This window comes from Oncorhynchus tshawytscha, linkage group LG16 (assembly GCF_018296145.1).
Source record: "Oncorhynchus tshawytscha isolate Ot180627B linkage group LG16, Otsh_v2.0, whole genome shotgun sequence".
In the NCBI taxonomy this organism is placed as follows: Eukaryota; Metazoa; Chordata; class Actinopteri; order Salmoniformes; family Salmonidae; genus Oncorhynchus; species Oncorhynchus tshawytscha.
In genome coordinates, this window is record NC_056444.1 from 62,750,190 (window position 1) to 62,772,049 (window position 21,860).

General features: G+C 42.3%; 1 protein-coding gene across 3 annotated transcripts in view; it reads left to right on the forward strand.

Annotated features, from left to right (window-relative positions):
• LOC112232564 (E3 ubiquitin-protein ligase MIB2) overlaps positions 1-21,860 on the forward strand; it is an 84,606-nt gene that overhangs the window by 11,094 nt on the left and 51,652 nt on the right. For all 3 annotated transcript variants that reach the window (XM_024399618.2, XM_024399619.2, XM_024399617.1), the window contains exons 2-3: positions 10,869-11,276; positions 13,078-13,249. In XM_024399618.2, the coding sequence (XP_024255386.1) occupies positions 11,054-11,276; positions 13,078-13,249 (395 nt within the window). In that variant the 5' untranslated portion in view covers positions 10,869-11,053. The remainder of the gene's footprint in view (positions 1-10,868; positions 11,277-13,077; positions 13,250-21,860) is intronic.

The window sequence follows — 21,860 nt, forward strand, 5'->3', positions numbered from 1 at the left end:
GGGTATTGTCTAGATTAATGAGGACAATGTTTCGTGGAAAAAGTCAAGGGGTCTGAATACTTTCTGAATGCCCTGTACTTACATGCATACACATAGGAACTCTAGTCGGGTCTCGACCCCTGGTATCATATGAACATAAGACATGGCGAAATTGGTATAATTGCAGAAATTTGGCTTTAAAGCTGTAACATTTTCTCTGCCCCATGGCAAAATGTGTAGAATTTCAGGAAATGAGCTTGAAAATGTAAAAAATTGTCTCTTTGCCAACAAGGGGTGTGAACAGTATAACAGTTTGGGGTCTCATGGCTTGCAAAGTGGGGGTTGTTGTAACTACTCCGACAAATGACAATATCCAGTCGGACCTTAGCAACCTAGGACATTTGTGTGACCGGACTTTCTCAAATAGTACTTGATGTATAGCCTAAATTTGGATGACGGAATAACCATTTCACTGTCTGTGTGTTTCACATTGTAGTGTTGAATTTGCCTCGTCCAACATTCTATTGTGTTAGTCCCACTTTCTAGAAAGTACCTTCTTTATTCCTGTTGGAATATGTCTTCTGTCACTGGTTCAATGTAAACGGTCAATATTTGTCTTGAACAGTAAGCTACACCAAATCAAAAACAAGGGAAGTCATGAGCCTGAAATGATAAATGAAGTTTGTCCAGGTCATTTCCATGTAAAAGGACCCATGAGCACCAATATGTGAAATCCATAGGAGCATGTCAAATTGGGTATCAAATGAAAGCTGTCTCTATTTTGGAGAAATGAAGGCACATGTACATTTTTCAACCATTTTCCATCTTAAAAATGATGAATAATCAAAGGCTTTAATTTCGGGTCAAACAGATGGAAAGAAAACATACCAGAAAAAGCCTTAAAAGGTATTTGAAATGCATTAAAACACAATAGTGTTGAAGTAAAGACTCCAGCCAACTAACATCAACATCATTTATATTTAATTTTAGACTTTTTTCTAACTTCTGTAAATTTAAACATTGCCTTGTGCCTTAATTCTGTTACCAAAAACCCACGTCTTTAAGATATTTTCTAATTTCTCTCCCTCATGAGGGAGGATAATGAAGGTTCACAGAAGTACCAAGTAAAGGTATACCTATCAATTTAGTTGGTGTTTTTACTGACATCTACTTTGTTTATGAATTATGCAGTTAAAACTCGTTGCGTTAATGGAATTTCCCCAAAAAATCTGCAATTTGATTGGCTACAATGGGAACTCATAGTAGTGGCAAACCACTGTTTAGTTCACAAGTTTGGACAGTACAGTCAAGTAGAGTATAGCACAGAGTACAGTAAAGAAAAGAGTAGAGTTCAGTACAGTGCACACTGGAGATGAGTACACTAGTGTACTGTGTTAAACTGAACTGTATTCTACTGAACACTACTGTGCTATACTGGTACTCTACTGAGCTCTACTGTGCTGTACTTTGATGTCCAAAGTTGTGAAACATATATGATTGGTTCACATTTGGTCTGGTCCGGACCAACCCAAATTTGATCTTGTTTGGAGGCAGAGCTCATTAAAATAATAGCCAATATGTAGAATAATACCCAAATATGCAAATGGAGATATTTGCATATTTATAACTCTTTGTGTACCTATTTAGGATATTTCACAATGAAGAGAATGACATTCATATCTATAATTATGCATCTCTGTATAGTACAGATCAGGGACACATGATGAAATTCCTTTACCGCAATTCCGTTACTGGATGTAAATCCACTTCACCTATTGTAGTTCTATAACCAAAATATATTATTTTTCAAAGTCAATATGTCATATCATAGCTGACACTCACATCGTTGAATTTGAATTTGGAGTAGATATTTAAGTTTTTATTAAAATCCTTATTTAACATTATAGGCTACTGTAGGTTTATGCAATTTCAAAGCAAGTACCTAGCCTAGTTCTATCGATATAGGCCTACCTACTTCAAGCTATGTGTATGCATAGACCTATATGATGAAATACATTATTAGCCAGAGAGAATGTGCATTAGTACATCTAGATGTACTGTAGATGGTCATCAGATGTTAGTGTGATAGAATAGGATAACATGGTCGTTTAGGCACTCAATCCTACCTTTACCAGTGGTTCACATTATTATACCATTGACATTTTATTCAAGTCAATCACATTTTCACAATAGCATATGGGACAGATATGGCATTTTCTGTCTGATATTCATTGTTATAAACGGGCAAACAATCTGAAAGTGTTCATTTCTGTTTAGGAAAATGTGAATATTTCCCTATTGATTATTATCCCGTTGAAACTTTATCCACTTGCCTTCAGCCGATGCACTTGTCTCTTATGTAATGCTTAGAATTCTGGGAGAGACCCAAAGTGAGTGATTGATTAGTAATGTTTAGGATTCATCCACCTATACAGGGTTGGAGACTAGGGTATGTGTCTTGTGCACTGTTATCAGAAAATGGCCCTCAATTTAGATGTTGCCTACTTGTATTACTGATTCTCTTCTCAATAAGCACCTAGAGAGTATTACGTTGGAAGGTAATTCTGTGTCCGACGGTGTGTGTGGTGACGTCGGCCTCACAGATAGGTCCTTAGCGGATGTGTGACAGAGGCCAGTCCATCTGTTATGAGGAGCAGAGCTGCTTATCCTCTCTCTTAGCCCTCAGACACAGATTTGCAGAAATTGCTCCGAACAGGTGGCCTACCTGGGACCCAGTCCACCCCAGGGAGGACTGTGAGGACACCCTGTCTGGCTACCACCTCTGTCTCCCTGCACATGCAACCGCAACCCCCTGTTGGGCACACTAAATATGGACTGCTGTGTTGGTGTTAACTTTTGGCTTGCTTGCGCTCATGCTCGCCCACAGTGCATTCGGAAAGTGTTTAGAATCCTTAACAAAAAATATTTCGTAGTCAATCTACACACAATACCCCTTAATGACAAAGCAATTTTGTTTTATTTTTGCTAATTTGATCAAAATTAAAAGAACATAATACCTTATTTACATAAGTATTCAGACCTTTTTGCTATGAGACTCAAAATTGAGCTCAGGTGCATCCTGTTTCCATTGATCATCCTTAAGACGTTTCTACAATTTGATTTAAGTCCACCTGTGGTAAATTCAATTGATGGACATGATTTTAGAAAGGCACACACAGTTGACAGTGCAAAAACCAAGCCATGAAGTTGAAGGAATTGTCCATAGAGCTCCGAGACAGGATTGTGTCAAGGCACAGATCTGGGGAATGGTATCAACATGTCTGCAGCAAAGAAGGTCCCCAAGAACACAGAACACAGTGGCCTCTGTCATTCTTAAATGGAAGAAGTTTGGAACCACCAAGACTTACTAGAGCTGGCCGCCTGGCCAAACAGCAATCGGGGGAGAAGTGCCTTGGTCAGAGAGGTGACCAAGAACCCGATGGTTACTCTGATAGAGCTCCAGAGTTCCTCTGTGGAGATGGGAGAACCTTTCAGAAGGACAACCATCTCTGCAGCACTCCACCAATCAGGACTTTATGGTAGAGTGGCCAGACGGAAGCCACTGCTCAGTCAAAGGCATACAACAGCCCACTTGGAGTTTGCCAAAAGGCTCCTAAAAGACTCTCAGACCATGAGAAACAAGTTTCTCTGGTCTGATGAAACCAAGATTGAACTCTTTGGCCTGAATGCCAAGCGTCACGTCTGGAGGAAACCCTGTACCATCCCTACGGTGAAGCATGGTGGTGGCAGCATCGTGCTGTGGGGATGTTTTTCAGTGGCTGGGACTGGGAGACTAGTCAGGATTGAGGGAAAAAATGAACGGAGAAAAGTACAGAGCGGTCAGGATCAGACTGGTTTGAAGGTTCACCTTCCAACAGGACAACAACCCTACGCACACAGCCAAGACAATGCAGGAGTGGCTTCTCTGAATGTCCTTGAGTGGCCCAGCCCGAGCCCGGACTTGAACCCGATCAAACATCTCTGGAGAGACCTGAAAATAGCTATGCAGGAAACACTCCCAATCCAAGCTGACAGAGCTTGAGAGGATCTGCGAAGATGGTTGGGAGAAACTCCGCAAATACAGGGGTGCCATACTTGTAGCGTCATACCCAAGAAGGCTGTAATTGCTGCCAAAGGTGCTTCAACAAAGTACTGAGGAAAGGTTTGAATACTTATGTAAATGTGATAATTCTTTGTAATTTATAAATTCGCAAACATTTCTATAAACCTGTTTTTGCTTTGCATTTATGGGGTATTGTATGTAGATTGCTTTTATCCATTTTAAAATAAGGCTGTAGCGTAACAATGTGGAAAAAGTCACAAGTATGATCTTTGTCCCCATGTGCAGTTGCAAACCGTTATCTTACTTTTTATGACGGTTTTGGAGCAGTGGCTTCTTCCTTGCTGAGCGGCCTTTCAGGTTATGTTGATATGACTCATTTTACTGTGGATATAATACTTTTGTACCTGTTTCCTCCAGCATCTTCATAAGGTCCTTTGCTGTTGTTTTCACCAAAGTATGTTCATTTCTAGGAGACAGAACACGTCTCCTTCCTGAGCGGTATGACTGCTGCGTGGTCCCATGGTGTTTATACTTGAGTACTATTGTTTGTACAGATAAACATGGTACCTTCAGGCTTTGGAAATTGCTCCCAAGGATAAACCAGACTTGTGGAGGTCTGCAATTCTTTTTCTTGAGGTCTTGGCTGATTTCTTTTGATTTTTCATATGATGTCAAGCGGAGGCACTGAGTTGGAAGGAAGACCTTGAAATACATCCACAGGTAGACCTCCAATTGACTCAAATGGTGTCAATTAGCCTATCAGAAGCTTCTAAATCCATGACATCATTTTCTGGAATGTTCCAAGCTGTTTAAAGGCACAGTCAATTTAGTGTATGTAAACATCTGACCCACTGGAATTGTGATTAACTGAAATAATCTGTCTGTAAACAATTGTTGGAAAAATGACTTGTCATGCACAAAGTAGATGTCCTAACCAACTTGCCAAAACTATAGTTTAACAAGACATTTGTGGAGTGGTTGAAAAACGAGTTTTAATAAATCCAACCTAAGTATATGTAAACTTCTGACTTCAACTGTAGGTGCATGAGGGAGATTTTTCCTTCTCTTTTGGGGTGTATCTTCTCTCCCTAATCTCCAATTATTTCTTCATCCAGGGTGCATATGAGTAATTTCAATTATCCTAGACTATCTATTTCTCCTGGTTTCTTATCTTGTACTGTATTCCTAGCTGGAGTGATCTGAAAGAACTGCCAGGATATCTGCCTTATTGCTTTAACCTCTCCAGTAGATCAAAAGGAGATGAGGACAGGAAGCTACTTTAGACTGACACAGGCTTGCTGAATTGTCTTTCTCTATTCTGATTTGTTTATTCTAAACCAAACTAGGACACAACTGACAGTGAAGTAGTCCAATTTGTGTGGATCCATACACAGAGAGAACACAGGAGTTATGCGAACAGAGGGTCATGGAAAATAATGGAATTGGATGTTGATGTCTTCCTGTTTGCATGCACACACACCCTGTGACAGTGAATTTTGGAGCGATGGTAATTAGTTGGTGCCCATCAGGGTCTGCGGACTGAGTTTTTTTAATCCAGTGAAAGCAGCCTAAACTGTATTTTTGGGGCTGGAGAAAGAGCATATGAGCAGCCTTCTTATTCTCTGTCTAATCCCCCCCACTCCATATGTTTTCATGCTAAAGCACATAGCTTTAATACACAAATGACATAAGCATACAAATATAATTTTAAAACAATAATTTTGTGTTGCCTATTGCTGCAGGATTAAGATGGATTTAGGCCTATACTAAACCACGTAACTTGATACTTATCCTGGTATTAACACTGAAGTAGACAACAAAAAATAATGATATGAACTGAGTTCGGTCCACATTGGCATCGGTTGTGTCACTCAGGGTGAATGAATGTTTGTAACCGCAACAATTTAAAGGAATACCTGTCCGGAATTCTGTGGGTTAGAATAATTGCATCACATTTGAGTGCGTTTAAGATTCCAATCCATTTCTGACAGGCTTTTGTTTTTATTAGACTCGCTCTCACACACACAATTCTTTAGGCTGTTACATAAGGGCTACAAGCCCACGGTAGGCAGCCCAGGCAGAGGAGGAGGATGCAGAGAGACAGGTTGATCTAGTCTGCTCCGTCCACATCTTTTGCATTTTTTTTAACCTTTATTTAACTAGGCAAGTCAGTTAAGAACAAATTCTTATTTTCTAATGACGGCCTAGGAGGCAAGAACAAATTCTTATTTTCCAAAGACGGCCTAGTGGGTTAACTGCCTGTTCAGGGGCAGAACGACAGATTTGTACATTGTCAGCTCTGGGATTTGAACTTGCAACCTTCCAATTACTAGTCCAACGCTCTAACCACTAGGCTACCCTGCCGCCCCAGGTGGATGGACTGCCTGCTTCTATCTATGCAGTTGCTCCCCTAGATTCCTCTTGTGTACTGTAGACACAGACCACCGAAGCAGCATCAAATAATGCTACCACCAACATGATCAACAGAAATCAACCAAAGCCAAACGTGTTGGCCGAGAGACAACCGAGGTAGGCTTCCCCCTCCTCAACAATAGTAGTTAAACCATCGCTGAATAGCATTTGTGAATTAATTGACCCTTAACGTGCCTTAGCCTCTTTGGTTGTGGCTGTGTAGACGGTCTGCTGGATCTAAGCATGCGTCCTCGAGGAAGATGCGGAGGGTTGAATATCAGTCAGTGTTTCAACAACCAGTCAACTGAGACATTCCTCCTTGAAGAGCAATGCTATGTAAGACAGGCTAAAGTAGGCCATGTATGCAGTCTGCCCGGTTGGCTGACTGATTGGAATACCTCTCTTTGGAGCTTCCTGCCTTTCTGCTGACTCAGTCCACATGAATATAGACTTCCTTCCCGTGTTTGTTCGGTTTTAAGCCATGCTACATGCCATGGCTTCATGATGAGGGCATGCCTGTATAGCTGTTGTGTGGTAGACTGTGTGTGGCTGCGGTGTCAAGTCAGGGGTAGAGAGTAGAGCAGTGGGGCATGTTAGTGGTGTCTAATGTCCAGCTGCTCCTCTCTGAGTTAGCCCATGTCACAGCATGGTGCTCAGTGAATGTTCCAGGAAGGATGGGGGAAAAAAACAGAGCTTCAGTAATCGGGTTAATAAGACTAAATACTTTTTTTCTGCAGCTTCACTGACTGTGTCCTTCAGCAGTCATCGACTAAAACACACAGTATCTCTGGGATGAGTGTTGAGCATCATTGTTTTAGGGCTTAGTCTCACTGCTCTTTTAAAATGTGTCAAGATCATAAAATGATTAAGCAATGAAGTGGCGGTGAATAGCTTATTTACAGAAAAGGCTGCTTGGCAACAATTACTATTTGTCACAATGAAAGCTCATTTAAAAAAATATATTTTATTTAACCAGGTAGGCCAGTTGAGAACATGTTCTCATTTACAACTGCGACCTGGCCAAGGTAAAGCAAAGCAGTGCGACAAAAACAACAATACAGAGTTACACATGGGATAAACAAACGTACAGTTAACACAATAGAGAAATATATGTACATTGTGTGCAAATGTAGTAAGATTAGGGAGGTAAGGTAATAAATAAGCCAAAGTGGTGAAATAATTACAATTTAGCGTGTGATACATGTGCAGAGGATGATGTGCAAGTAGAGATACTGGGGTGCAAAAGAGCAACAAACAAACAAAAAATATGGGGATGAGGTAGTTGGGTGTACTATTAACAGATGGGTTGTGTTCAGTTACAGTGATCGGTAAGCTGCTCTGACAGCTGATGCTTGAAGTTAGAGAGGGAGATATAAGTCTCCAGCTTCAGTGATTTTTGCAATTCATTAGTCATTGGAGAACTGGAAGTAAAGGCAGCCAAAGGAGGTGTTGGCTTTGGGGGTGACCAGTGAAATATACCTGCTGAGGGCGTGCTACAGGTGGGTGTTGCTATGGTGACCAGTGAGCTGAGAAAAGGCGGGGCTTTACCTAGCAAATACTTATAGATGACCTGGAGCCAGTGGGTTTGGCGACGAATATGTAGCGAGGACCAGCCAACAAGAGCATACAGGTCGCAGTGGTGGGTAGTTCATGGGGCTTTGGTGACAAAACGGATGGCACTGTGATCGACTACATCCAATTTGCTGAGTAGAGTGTTGGAGGCTATTTTGTAAATTACATCGCTGAAGTCAAGGATCGGTAGGATAGTCAGTTTTACGAGGTTATTTGTATCTACAAATACCTAAGTCAGAACTGTCCAGAGTAGTGATGCTAGTTGGGCGGGCAGCAAGAACAACATCATTGATACATACAGAGGAAAGAAGAGTCGGCCCGAGAATTGAACCCTGTGGAACCCCATAGAGACTGCCAGAGGTCCGGCCAACAGGCCCTCCGATTTGACAAACTGAGCTCTCTCTCTGAGAACTAGTTAGTGATCCAGGCGAGGCAGTCATTTGAGAAACCAACATTATTGATTCTGCCGATAAGAATGCGGTGATTGACAAGGTTGAAAGCCTTGGCCAGGTCGATGAAGACAGCTGCACAGTACTGTCTTTTATCGATGGCGTTTATGATATCGTTTAGGACCTTGAGCATGGCTGAGGTGCACCCATGACCAGCTCGGAAATGAGATTGCATAGTGGAGAAGGTACGGTGGGATTCAAAATGGTCAGTGATCTGTTTGTTAACTTTGCTTTCAAAGATTTTAGAAAGGCAGGGCAGGATAGATATAGGTCTAGAGTGTCTCCCCCTTTGAAGAGGGGGATGACCGCGGCAGCTTTTCAAACTTTGGGGATCTCGGACGATACGAAAGAAGTTAAACATGCTAACAATTTTGGTGGCTATTTTTTAGAAAGAGAGGGTCCAGATTGTCTAACCCAGCTGACTTGTAGGGATCCAAATTTTGCAGCTCTTTCAGAACATCAGCTGTCTGGGATTTGGGTGAAGGAGAAGCAGGGGGAGGGGGGACTTGGGCAAGTTGCTGCGGGGGGTGCAGAGCTTTTGGTAGGGGTAACCAGGTGGAAACCATGGCCAGCTGTAGAAAAATGCTTATTGAAATCCTTGATTATCGTAGATATATCGGTGGTGACAGTGTTTCCTAGTGTCAGTGCAGTGGGCAGCTGGGAGGAGGTGCTCTTATTCTCCATGGACTTTACAGTCTCCCAAAACCTTTTGGAATTAGTGCTTTTGTGTTTGAAAAAGCTAGCCTTTGCTTTCCTAACTGACTTATTGGTTCCTGACTTCCCTGAAAAGTTGCATATCGCGGGGACTATTCGATGCTAATGCAGTATGCCACAGGATGTTTTTGTGCTGGTCAAGGGCAGTCAAGTCTGGGGTGAACCAAGGGATATATCTGTTCTTAGTTCTATATTTTTAAAATGGGGCATACTTATTTAAGATGGTGCTGAAATCACTTTTAAAGAGCAACCAGGCATCCTCTACTGACGGGCTGAGGTCAATATCTTTCCAGGATACACGGGCCAGGTCGATTAGAAAAGCCTGCTCGCTGAAGTGTTTTAGAGAGCGTTTGACAGTGATTAGGCGTCGCCATTTGACCCATTTACGGACATAGGCAACGAGGCAGTGATCACTGAGATCCTTGTTGAAGACAGCAGAGGTGTATTTAGAGGGCAATTTGGTCAGGATGATATCTATGAGGGTGCCCATGTTTACGGATTTAGGGTTGTACTTGGTAGGTTCCTTGACAATTTGTGTGAGATTGAGAGGTTGAACAGGCTAGTAATAGGAGTTGAAACAATTTTGGTGGCTAACTTTTTAGAAAGAGAGGGTGCAGATTGTCTAACCCAGTTGACTTGTAGGCTCAAATTGTCGGACGGCCTGGGTGTTAAGCATATCCCAGTTTAGGTCACCTAACAGTACGAGCTCTGAAGATAGATGGGGGGACAACCAATTCACATATGGTGTCCAGGGCACAGCTGGGGTGCTGAGGGAGGTCTATAACAAGCAGCAACAGTGAGAGACTTATTTCTGGAAGGTGGATTTTTAAAAGTAGAAGCTCAAACTGTTTGGGCTCAGACATGGATAGTATGACAGAACTCTTCAGGCTGTCTCTGCAGTAGATTGCAACTCCGCCCCCTTTGGCAGTTCTGTCTTGTCAGAAAATGTTGTAGTTGGGAATGGAAATTTCAGAATTTATTTGGCCTTCCTAAGCCAGGCTTCAGACATGGCTAGGACATCAGGGTTGGCGGAGTGTGTTAAAGCAGTGAATAAAACAAACTTAGGGAGGAGGCTTCTGATGTTAACATACATCAAACCAAGGCTTTTATCGTTACAGAAGTCAACAAATGAGAGTGCCTGGGGAATGGGTGTAGTGCTAGGGGCTACAGGGCCTGGGTTAACCTCTACATCACCAGAGGAGGAGTAGGATAAGGGTATGGATAAAGGCTATAAGAACTGGTCGTCTAGTGCGTTGGGATCGGAGAAGAAACAGAGAAGATTTCTGTGTGCGGTAGAATAGATTCAGGGCATAATGTACAGACAAGGATATGGTAGGATGTGAGTACAGTGGAGGTAAATCTAGGCATTGAGTGACGATGAGGTAGTTTGTGTCCCTGGAGGCACCAGTTAAGCCAGGTGAGGTGCCCGCATGTGTGGGGGGTGGGACAAGAGAGCTATCTAAGGCATGTTGAGCGGGGCTGGGGGCTCTACAGTGAAATAAAACGGGAGACCCAGCGATTCAGAAAGCTAGTGGGCTGGGGCTAGCGGATGGGTCTTCGGCGACATCGCGACGGATAAGTCTGTTGAAACCACCTCGGACGATTCACACCTTCTCTAGTAGACAGCGCCCCAACTGATTTGGTCTTTTTTTTCTTCTTTTCTCTCTTTCTCCCCTCAGTCACCCCTGATCTGGTCCCGGAGCCCCTGGTTCCATCTGTGGTGCCTACCCTGCCCTCGGCGTGGGTCCGGCCTGCCCTGCACAGGCCCCGTAGGCGCAGCAGCAGCGGCAACAGCAGCGGCAACAGCAGCAGAGGCGACCCCACCAGGCCGTGGCCCTCGGGCCTGGCAGGCCCCAGAGGCAGCATGGAGGTAGGCATGCGTGTGGTGCGTGGCCTGGACTGGAAGTGGGGGAACCAGGATGACGGTGACGGCCACGTGGGCACGGTGGTAGAGATCGGGCGGCAGGGCAGCACCACCACACCCGACAAGACGGTGGTGGTGCAGTGGGACAGTGGCACGCGCACCAACTACCGCACAGGCTACCAAGGCTCCTACGACCTGCTGCTCTACGACAACGCCCAGATCGGTGAGCACTGAGCCCTGATCACCCCACCACAGGTTTTGAAACGCATATAAGTTACACTATATATACCAATGTATGTGGACACCCCTTCAAATTAGTGGATTTAGCTATTTCAGCGACACCCATTGCTGGTGTATAAAATTGAGCACACAGCCATGCAATCGCCATAGACAAACATTGACAGAAGAAGAATGGCCTTACCGAAGAGCTCAGTGACTTTCAACATAACACTGTTTTTTTTTTGTATTTTATTTAACCTTTATTTAACTAGGCAAGTCAGTTAAGAACAAATTCTTATTTACAATGACGTCCTACCCCGGGCCAAACCCTAACCCAGACGACGCTGGGCCAATTGTGCGCCGCCTTATGGGACTCTCGATCACGGCTGGCTGTGATACAGCCTGGAATCAAACTAGGGTCTGTAGTGACGCCTCAAGCACTGAGATACAGTGCCTTAGACCGCTGCACCACTCGGGAGCAGCGTTATGGAATGCCACATTTCCAACAAGTCAGTTCGTCAAATTTTTGTCCTGCTTGAGCTGCCCCGGTCAACTGTAAGTGCTGTTTATTGTGAAGTGGAAACGTCTAGTAGCAGCAACGGCTCAGCTGCGAAGTGGTGGTCCACACAAGCTCACAGAATGGTAGAGCATAAAAATCCTCTGTCCTCGGTTGCAACACTCACTGCCAAGTAGTTTTTGGCTAAAAGCAACAGTGAAAGAGAAGTTTGACGATAGAACTGATTCTGTTATGAAAAGGTTTTATAGTGAGTTTTGCATTGATTTGTTAGGTCTTGTGGAAACTCTGTTAGTTGCGTGCCTGTAATTGCTATTTGAAGCGGGGAAATAGCATTCCCGAGGTCAGTGCATACTGGAGGGTAAATGTGCAGCAGTAGTGCAATGCAGTTATAAAAACTACATTCACAAGTTTGTTTTATTAAGTGTTTCAAATGTCATGGTATATCCCTGAAGGTAACAATATCACTAGGATAATTTAATTTATAACAAAGCTTTTTCATTGTTAAAATAGGCCTACAATAATTTTTCTCTACAAAAATGCACACTCAAGTAACCAAATATTAATGTCCTTTCGGATATCTAGATATTCAATTAACCGTGCCCATCCCTAGTACTTGTGTATATTGTGTATAAAACAACCTACTGTATATAAAACCATATTCAGTGAGGCTGGGATTCAATCTAATCCATGCAAGCTTGACATTTAAAGGACATTTCCGATTGAGGCAACATGCACAGCATTTACCGTGAATGTGATCTCTGCGAAAGTTGGGGAAATTGCCTTTTTAAAAGCATCATTGTCAGCTGTCCAGCACATTTTGCTCTGAATTGAGTCCCGGCTTTAAACTCTATTCAAGTTTGATTCATTTTTTTGTATATCATTTTTTATTTTTAGGTATTTATGTCTCATCTCTATGACTCAAGCAAGCTTCCTCAAGCTTGTGTTTACTTAGATGCCCTTTGCTCTGCGATGCTTTCTCCATTTCCTTTCGATTCAAAAATAGAGACAGGCAATACAGCCCTGTTTTAGAATCAAATGCCAAGTGCTAAGGCAGGATTAGTCTGCATTTTGCGCCATTAAAGACATCATTTTTCTGCCTGAGAAGCCAATAAGGCTTCAATTTTAGCCTAAAAAGGGGGAGAAGGAGAGTCAAAAGGAGAGCAAGGGAGAGGGATGAGGAAGAGCGGCATCTCTCGACGTCTCTTTCATCCGTCAAGCATCTCATTTGCTAGGCTTCTTGACCTCCTTCCACCTCTCTGACTCTCTCGCTCTCTTTTCTCTGTCTCAGGTGTGCGCCACTCCAACATCATCTGTGACAGCTGCAAGAAGCATGGCATCATGGGGATGCGCTGGAAGTGTAAGGTGTGCTTTGACTACGACCTGTGCACGCAATGTTACATGAACAACAAGCACGACCTGGGCCACGCCTTTGAACGCTATGAGACCGCCCACTCCCAACCGTGAGTACCATGGTCACCCCCCCACATCTTTTCTCAAGGATTCCCAATTCCCCCAGCATTTAGTGCAATACACCCAGTATTATACAGCCACCCAAGCCAGTATTATAGCTAAAACACTATATGGGAGAACAGTACTCAAAAATAGAGAAAGGCAATACACTAAATATATTTAGTGATGCCACGCAGAATACTGTTGGCCAATACTACAGTAATTCCTTATGTGGCACCAATTCCCTCTTATCTGCAATTGTTAAACATTTACATAGTTGCAGTTTCCTCAAGTGAGTGAAGACATTTGAGTCCATAGACATTGCGAAAGACATTAGGGAAAAATAAAGAGGAACTGTGTCAGAGAACAAGCTCACCAAACCTGCAATGGCTGTATGTCATTGCTGCTTAAGTTTAGGTCTATTCAATCAAAACATGTTGTCTGGTTTTTAGGGTTAAAGTAGCCTGAACTACTGAATGAATGAGTCTTCATCTTGACATGCAAAAAAAGCATTATTTAAAAAAAATGATTCTCCCATATTGAGAAGATAGAGAATACAGTCTGACAGAGGCTCAGACAATACAGTCTGACAGAGGCTCCTTCCCCTCTCACTTTGACTCCCGCCTCAGTTTCTCTAGCCTACGGTATTGATATCACATTGGGCCTGTATGCTTTTATAAGATCTGATTTAAATGTGACTGCTTTGTGTCAAGTCTGGACTTCATGACTTGAAAGCTGACGGGGGAGTAAACAAAAGGCTAAATGTTGGATTTCTGTCCTTTTGAAAGCACTAGTGGACAGCAGTTTGCCCCAAGAAGACTACTATAAGGTCTTACCGGTTTTGTTATTTTGAGGATGTTTACAAACTACTCAGCCCCACTGTAGGACTTACTCTAGCTACCTGACAAGATTACAAATCTCAACCTTTAAATAGATGTATCTTCTTCTACTTATATCAGTCTGCTCAGCCCCACCAGAGGACTTACGCTCACTACCTTACTAGACCGCAAATCTCAACCTTTGAATAGATGTCTATCTTCTACTTATATCACTGGCTTCAGTAAGAAGCTTGATACATCTGGTGGGTGTGTTGATCTGATTTGAGAGTAGTAAACATACACACCACCAAACTGCTGCTTTGTGGTGAGGGAAACAAAAGCCCATTATTTGGTTACTTCACCATTTATGAAATTACTCCCACAAACACATTAACTTCTCTATATCAACAAACAGAGCAGAGAGGTAAAGGCAAATGCAGGATTAGATATCTCAGTAGTTGAATCCAGTACATGAATGATGGAGGTTTTGAAATGCAACGATTGTTTGATTTTGACCCAAAACGGCTGATGGTTAACACATGTTTAGTGCATGTGACCATGCAGGAATTGAACCAACAACTCCTGAATGCCCCGATCTGGACGCCAAAACAAGAGAGGGAGGTTCAAATTTGAAGTGGGTCTCTGAAGGGATCTCTGTCACCCCAGTACAAACGCGTTATGAATCTGTCGCCTTCTCTCTTGAGACATCTAAGCAAGAATGGAGCAGTCAGTCTAAAGTGGAATGAAAGAATGTCACTCAGCTGAAGTTAGTGGGCCGACAGTGATGTGATAGACCCTTCAGACATCTCTGGCCTTGCTCTTACGCAACCCGCATCCTGATGGAGAACATTTTATTAAGCTGATTCTACGAATGTTTTCCCACCGTGACCACTGAGGATTCTGAGAAACAGATGTCGTCAACAATGATACATACAAAGAGCCATTGATGGTTTTTCTCAGATCTCTTTAGGCCTCGCTACTTAGCTTATTTCAGACACTTGTGCCTTTTGTATTCACACAGCTCATGAGGTACAGCACATGTCTTTAGAGAAGCCCACTGCGTCTGCATTAATTTATTTAAACTATGACTCCCATTGGCATCATTATGAATTCGCTACATTGGTGTCAGGTGGGAGGCTGAACCAGTTTCAGTTCTCCTTTGGCCAAATATGCCATATGCATGAAATATAGCCAGTCATTTATATTTCAACACCTCATCATACCATAACTCATCCATACGTCATTAGATCATGCCATGAGCATTTTAGACATACTCCAGCAGCTTACGCAACATTCCACCCATAACATACAAGCTTATTATGGGACGTTGCATTCGTCTTTCAAAAAGCGTATCTATAAAACGTTTCATTATGAATTCAACACCCTATCGATATGAATGGAGATACAGGAGGAGATAAAGGTAGACAATGGTGACTAAATTAGTCAACGTCTATATCCAACCATTGGATCCCATTTCTGGTTTAAATGTACTGTTGATGTAATTTATTACACACTGAAGAAGGGTTGGGCGATATATCGAATGTATTATATTATGCGATATGCCTGTATCGCAAGAATCAAATATTTACACTACCAGTCAAAATGTTTGGACACACCTACTTATTCAAGGGTTTTTCTTTATTTTCACTATTTTCTACATTGTAGAATAATAGTGAAGACATCTAAACTATGAAATAACACATATGAAATCATGTAGTAACCAAAAAAGTGTTTTATATATATTTTATATTTGAGATTCTTCAAATAGCCGCCCTTTGCCTTGATGACAGCTTTGCACACGCTTGGCATTCTCTCAACCAGCTTCATGAGGTAGTCACCTGGAATGCATTTCAATTAACAGGTGTGCCTTGTTAAAAGTTCATTTGTGGAATTACATACCTTCTTATTGCGTTTGGGCCAATCAGTTGTGTTGTGACAAGTTAGGGGTGGTATACAGAAGATAGCCCTATTTGGTAAAATAGCAAGTCTGTATTATGGCAAGAACAGCTCAAATAATCAAAGAGAAATGACAGTCCATTACTTTCAGACATGAAGGTCAGTCAATCGTAAAATTTCAAGAACTTTGAAAGTGCAGTTGCAAAAAACATCAAGCTCTATGGTGAACCTGGCTCTCATGAGGACCGCCACAGGAAGATCCAGAGTTACCTCTGCTGTAGAGGATAAGTTCATTAGAGTTACCAGCCTTTTAATGAATGCTTCAGAGTTCAAGTAACAGGCACATCTCAACGTCAACTGTTCAAAGGAGACTGTGTGAATCATGCCTTCATGGTTGAATTGCTACAAAGAAACCACTACTAAAGGACACCAATAATAATAAGAGGAGACTTGCTTGGACCAAGAAACACAAGCAATTGACATTAGACTGGTGGAAATCTGTCCTTTGGTCTGAGTCTAAATTTGAGATTTTTGCTTCCAACCGCCGTGTCTTTGTGAGACAGAGTAGGGGAACAGATGATCTCAGCATGTGTGGTTCCCACCGTGAAGCATGGAGGTGGGGGTGCTTTGCTGGTGACACTGTTGGTGATTTATTTAGTATTCAAGGCACACTTAAACAGCATGGCTACCACAGCATTCTGTAGCATGACGCCATCCCATCTGGTGTGGGCTTAGTGGGACTATTATTTGTTTTTCAACAGGACAATGACCCAAAACACCTCCAGGCTGTGTAAGGGTTATTTGACCAAGAAGGAGAGTGATGGAGTGCTGCATCTAATGACCTGGCCTCCACAATCACCCGACCTCAACCCAATTGAGATGGTTTGGGATGAGTTGGACTGCAGAGTGAAGGAAAAGCAGCCAAAAAGTGCTCAGCGTATGTGGGAACTCCTTCAAGACTGTTGGAAAAGCATTCCAAATGAATCTGTCAATGCAAACGGTGGCTACCGCTAACAGCATTTTAGCCAAAGACTATTTAGCCAAAGTCATGACATAGTTTTCTGGAATTTTCCAAGCTGTTTAAAGGCACAGTCAACTTTGTTCTTCTGATCCCATGGAATTGTGATACAGTGAAATAAATCTGTCTTTAAACAATTGTTGGAAAAATGACTTGTGTCATGCACAAAGTAGATGTCCTCACAGACTTGCCAAAACTATAGTTTGTTACTCTATTTTAGTCAATGCCACTCCGACATTGCTTTCCTAATATTTATATATTTCTTAATTACATTATTTTACTTTTAGATTTGTGTGTGTATTGTTGTGAATTATTAGATGCTAATGCACTGTTGGAGCTAGGAACACAAGCATTTCGCTACACCCACAATAAAATTAGATTTACTAGCTTTCTAGTCTGTTTTTTATAAATGTACAACAAATTCTCATTCTGAAACATAAGGTATGCCACTTGATTTCAACATCTGAACAAAGTGGACAGACTAGCATGCTATTCAGACAGTTGTAGACGGACAGAAGGGTTTGTTCATAACAGTTTAACTCTTCTACCTTGTTAGCTAGCAAATAGATGTGTTTGCTAAACTTGAAATATATAAATATTAGCTGGCTACTCACTAGCACGTGGGCTTGTGCTTGAGACATGGGCTTGTGTTTACGCATATAAGGCCCTCCCTTGTTCTCCCTTCTGCAAATCTAACCATGAACCTATTCTCCTGTTTTCAAACAAAAGCTCAAACAGGAAGTACCAGTGTACTCAATATGGAAGTGGTCGGATGAAGCAGGCATGAGGCTACAAGAATGTTTTGCTAGTACAGACGAGGATATGTTCCTGGATTCATTCGATTGCATTGAGGAGTACAAGCATATAAGATGCCCACTATGACCTTCGAGACATCAAACATGCAAGTGGACAGGTAGAATCCTATTACACCGGCTCTGACACTCGTCGTATGGGGCAGGGCTTGCAGACGATAACGGATTACAAAGGGCAGAAGTTGCCCAGTGATGCAGAACTCCCAAATGAGCTAAATGCCTTTTATGCCTGCTTAGAAGGAATATAAATTGGCTTGCGTGTAAACAGGTTTTTCATGATGGCTATGTGAGCTTGTTCTCCGTGGCCGACGTGAGAGCCATTTAAACAGGTTAACAATCACAAGGCCGCCAGGCCAGACGCAATACCGGGGTGCGTTCTCAAAGCATGCGCAAACCAGCTTGCAAGTGTCTACAACGACATTTTCAATCTATCCTTGTCCCAGTCTGTAATCTCATTTTATGTTTCAAGCTGACAACCATTGTTCCTGTTCCCAAGAGCTCCAAGTTAATCTGCCTAAATGACTAACACCCTCTAGCAATCACATCTGTAATTATGAAGTGCTTCAAGTTCCTTGGCATCCACATCACTAACGACTTACCATGGTCCACACACACCTGCACAGTTGTGAAGAGGGCAAGGCAGTGCCTTTTCCCCTCAGTAAGCTGAAAAGATTTGGCATGGGCCCTCGGATCCTCAAGTTATTCAGCTGCACCATCGATATCATCGTGACTGGCTGCATCACCGCCTGTTTGGTATGGTAAATGCACCCCTCTTTACTGAAAAGCGCTATGGATGGTGGTGCGAACAGTCCAGTACATCACTTGGGCAGAGGTCCCTGCCATCCAGGAACTCTATCGGGCGGTGTCAGAAGAAGGCCTGAAAAATTGCCAAAGACTCCAGCCACCCAAGCCATAGACTGTTCACTCTGCTACCATCTGACCAACAGGCTCCGAGACAACTTCTATCCCCAAGCCATAATAAGACTGCTAAATAGCCAGACTGCTAAATAGTAAATTATTGATACCCGAACTATAAACCCACACACATACAGTGCATTCGGAAAGTATTCAGACCCCTTGACTTTTTCCACATTTTGATACGTTACAGCCTTAATCTAAAATCTATTTAATTTTTTTCCCTCCTCATCAATCTACACACAATACCCTATAATGACAAATAGAAACAGGTTTTTTGACATTTTTGCAAATGTATAATTATATATATATTTTTTTAAATTAAATAATAATTTACATAAGTATTCAGACCCTTTTCTCTGTACTTTCTTGAAGCACCTTTGGCAGCGATGACAGCCTCAAGTCTTCTTGGGTATGATGCTACAAGCTTGGCACACCTGTATTTGGGGAGTTTCTATGATTTCTTCTCTGCAGATCTTCTCAAGCTCTGTCAGGTTGGATGGAGAGCGTCGCTGCACAGCTATTTTCAGGTCTGTCCAGAGATGTTACCTCGGGTTCAAGTCGGGCTCTGGCTGGGCCACTCAAGGACATTCAGAGACTTGTCCAAAAGCCACTCCTGCGTTGTCTTGGCTGTGTGCTTACTGTCGTTGTCCTGTTGGAAGGTGAACCTCCTCTCCAGTTTGAGGTCCTGAGCACTCTGGAGCAGGTTTTCATCAAGGTTCTCTCTGTACTTTTCTCTGTTCATCTTTCCCTCGATCCTGACTAGTCTCCCAGTCCCTGCCACTGAGAAACATCCCCACAGCATGATGCTGCCACCATCATGCTTCACTATAGGGATGGTACCAGGTTTCCTCCAGACGTGACGCTTGGTATTCAGGCCAAAGAGTTCAATCTTCATCAGACCTGAGAATCTTGTTTCTCATGGTCTGATAGTCCTTTAGTTGCCTTTTGTGAAACTTCAAGCAGGCTGTCGTGCCTTTTACTGAGATACCATAAAAGCCTGATTGGTGGAGTGCTGCAGAGATGGTGTCCTTCTCCCATCTCCACAGAGGAACTCTAGAGCTCTGTCAGAGTGACCATCGGGGTTCTTGGTCACCTCCCTGACCAAGGCCCTTCTTTCCCGATTGCTCAGTTTGGCCGGGTGGCCAGCTCTAGGAAGAGTTTCTTTTGGTGGTTCCAAACTTCTTCCATTCCAAGAATGATGGAAGCCACTGTTCTTGGGGACCTTCAATGCTGCAGAAATGTTTTGGTACCCTTCCCCAGATCTGTGCCTTGACACAATCATGTCTCGGAACTCTAGTGATAATTCCTTCGACCTCAGGGTTTGGTTTTTGTTCTGATATGCTCTGTCAACTGTGGGACCTTTTTAAAATCATGTCCAATCAATTGAATTTACCACAGGGGGACTCTAAGTTGTACAAATATCTCAAGGATTACCAATGGAAACAGGATGCACCTGAGCTCAATTTCGAGTCTCATAGCAAGGGGTCTAAATATTTATTATTATTATTTTTTTCTACAAACCTTTTTTCACTTTGTCATTATGGGGTATTGTGTGTAGATTGAGGGGAAAAAAATATTTGAATCATTTAAGAATAAGGCTGTAACGTAACAAAATGTGGAAAATGGGTAGGGGTCTGAATACTTTCCGAATGTACATACACATTACACACACGCACACTCACACTCTTATACACTCTGTTCTTTTTTTACACTTATTATTGTTGTGAGTAGGACACGACAAAACCTTTCCCCCTTCAGGAGACTGAAACGATTTGGCAGGGGTCCCCAGAGCCTCAAAGTTCTATTGCTGCACCAGCGAGAGCATCCTGACTGGTTGCATCTCCGCCTGGTAAGGCAACTGCTCAGCATCTGACCGTAAGGCGCTATAGAGGTTAGAGTGTACAGCCCAGTACATCACTGAGGCCAAGCTTTCTGCCATCCAGGACCTATATAAAAGGTGGTGCCAGAGGAAAGCCCATAATATTGTCAGAGACTCAAGTTAACCAGAGTCAGACTGTTTTCTCTGCTACCGCACAGCAAGCGGTACCGGAGCGTCAAGTCTAAAAGCAAAAGGGTCCTTAACAGCTTCTACCCCCAAGCCATAAGACTGCTGAACAATTAATCAAATGGCTACCGGACTATTTACATTTTCTTCTCCCATTTGTTTTGTATGCTACTTGCTGTTATCTATGCATAGTCACTTCACGCCTATCTATATGTACAAATTACCTCAACTAACCTGTACCCCCGCACACTTACTCGGTACCGGTACCCCCTGTAAATAGCCTCGTTATTGTGTTACTTTAGTTTATTTGCTAAATATTTTCTAAACTCTTCTTGAACTGCGCTCTTCTTGAATACTTGTTGTATTCGGCGCAAGTGACAAATAAAGTTTGATTTGATCTATCCTGACGAGTAGTCACTATACCCTGCCTTCATGTACATACATTATCTACCTCAAATTCCTTGTACCGCTGCACATTGATGAGAGAAATGTTTTCAGTTTTAAAGCAAATTTCCTGCTATTCTATGCATTTAGCCATACAGTGGAGAGAGAATATGGCGGTTTTAAAGCTAGTTTCCTGCAAATCTATGCATTTTTCCATGGACAATGCTGTGTTATTTTGCTCAAACATAATAACAAAAGGAATGCAGCTAAATGAATTGTTTTTGGACTTTTCAATTCTCCCTTACTGTCTAGCTTTTATTTTGGTGATTTGTTAGTTCTCAAAGATTATATTATCAAAAAATATATAGGTCCATTATCTTTTCTACATACTTTATATCTTGTTTTAGTCATTTAAGTTTATACCTAAAGTGTTTTTCCATCCTGAAAATGAATCCCCTGTTTGGAATTAGGCGACTAGTTTTTTTCCGGAAGTCATTAAATGTGTAACAAAAAGGGAGTTTTCATAGACTTGAAAGCCAGATCAGTAATTTTTCTGAAAAAGCACGTTAAACTATTTTCATAAAATAAAGAAATTATTAGTGAGTCTTATAGTTGTGGGAGGCTTATATTTAGCCAAGGTATAATTTCACAAGCCCTGAATTAATTTTTATTATTGCTGACTGTCTGAAATGCAGTGCATTTGATCTTTAATTGTACAACAAAGCTTATTTAGAAAAATACATTTAAAAAGTGTAGAGGTATACTGTGAAA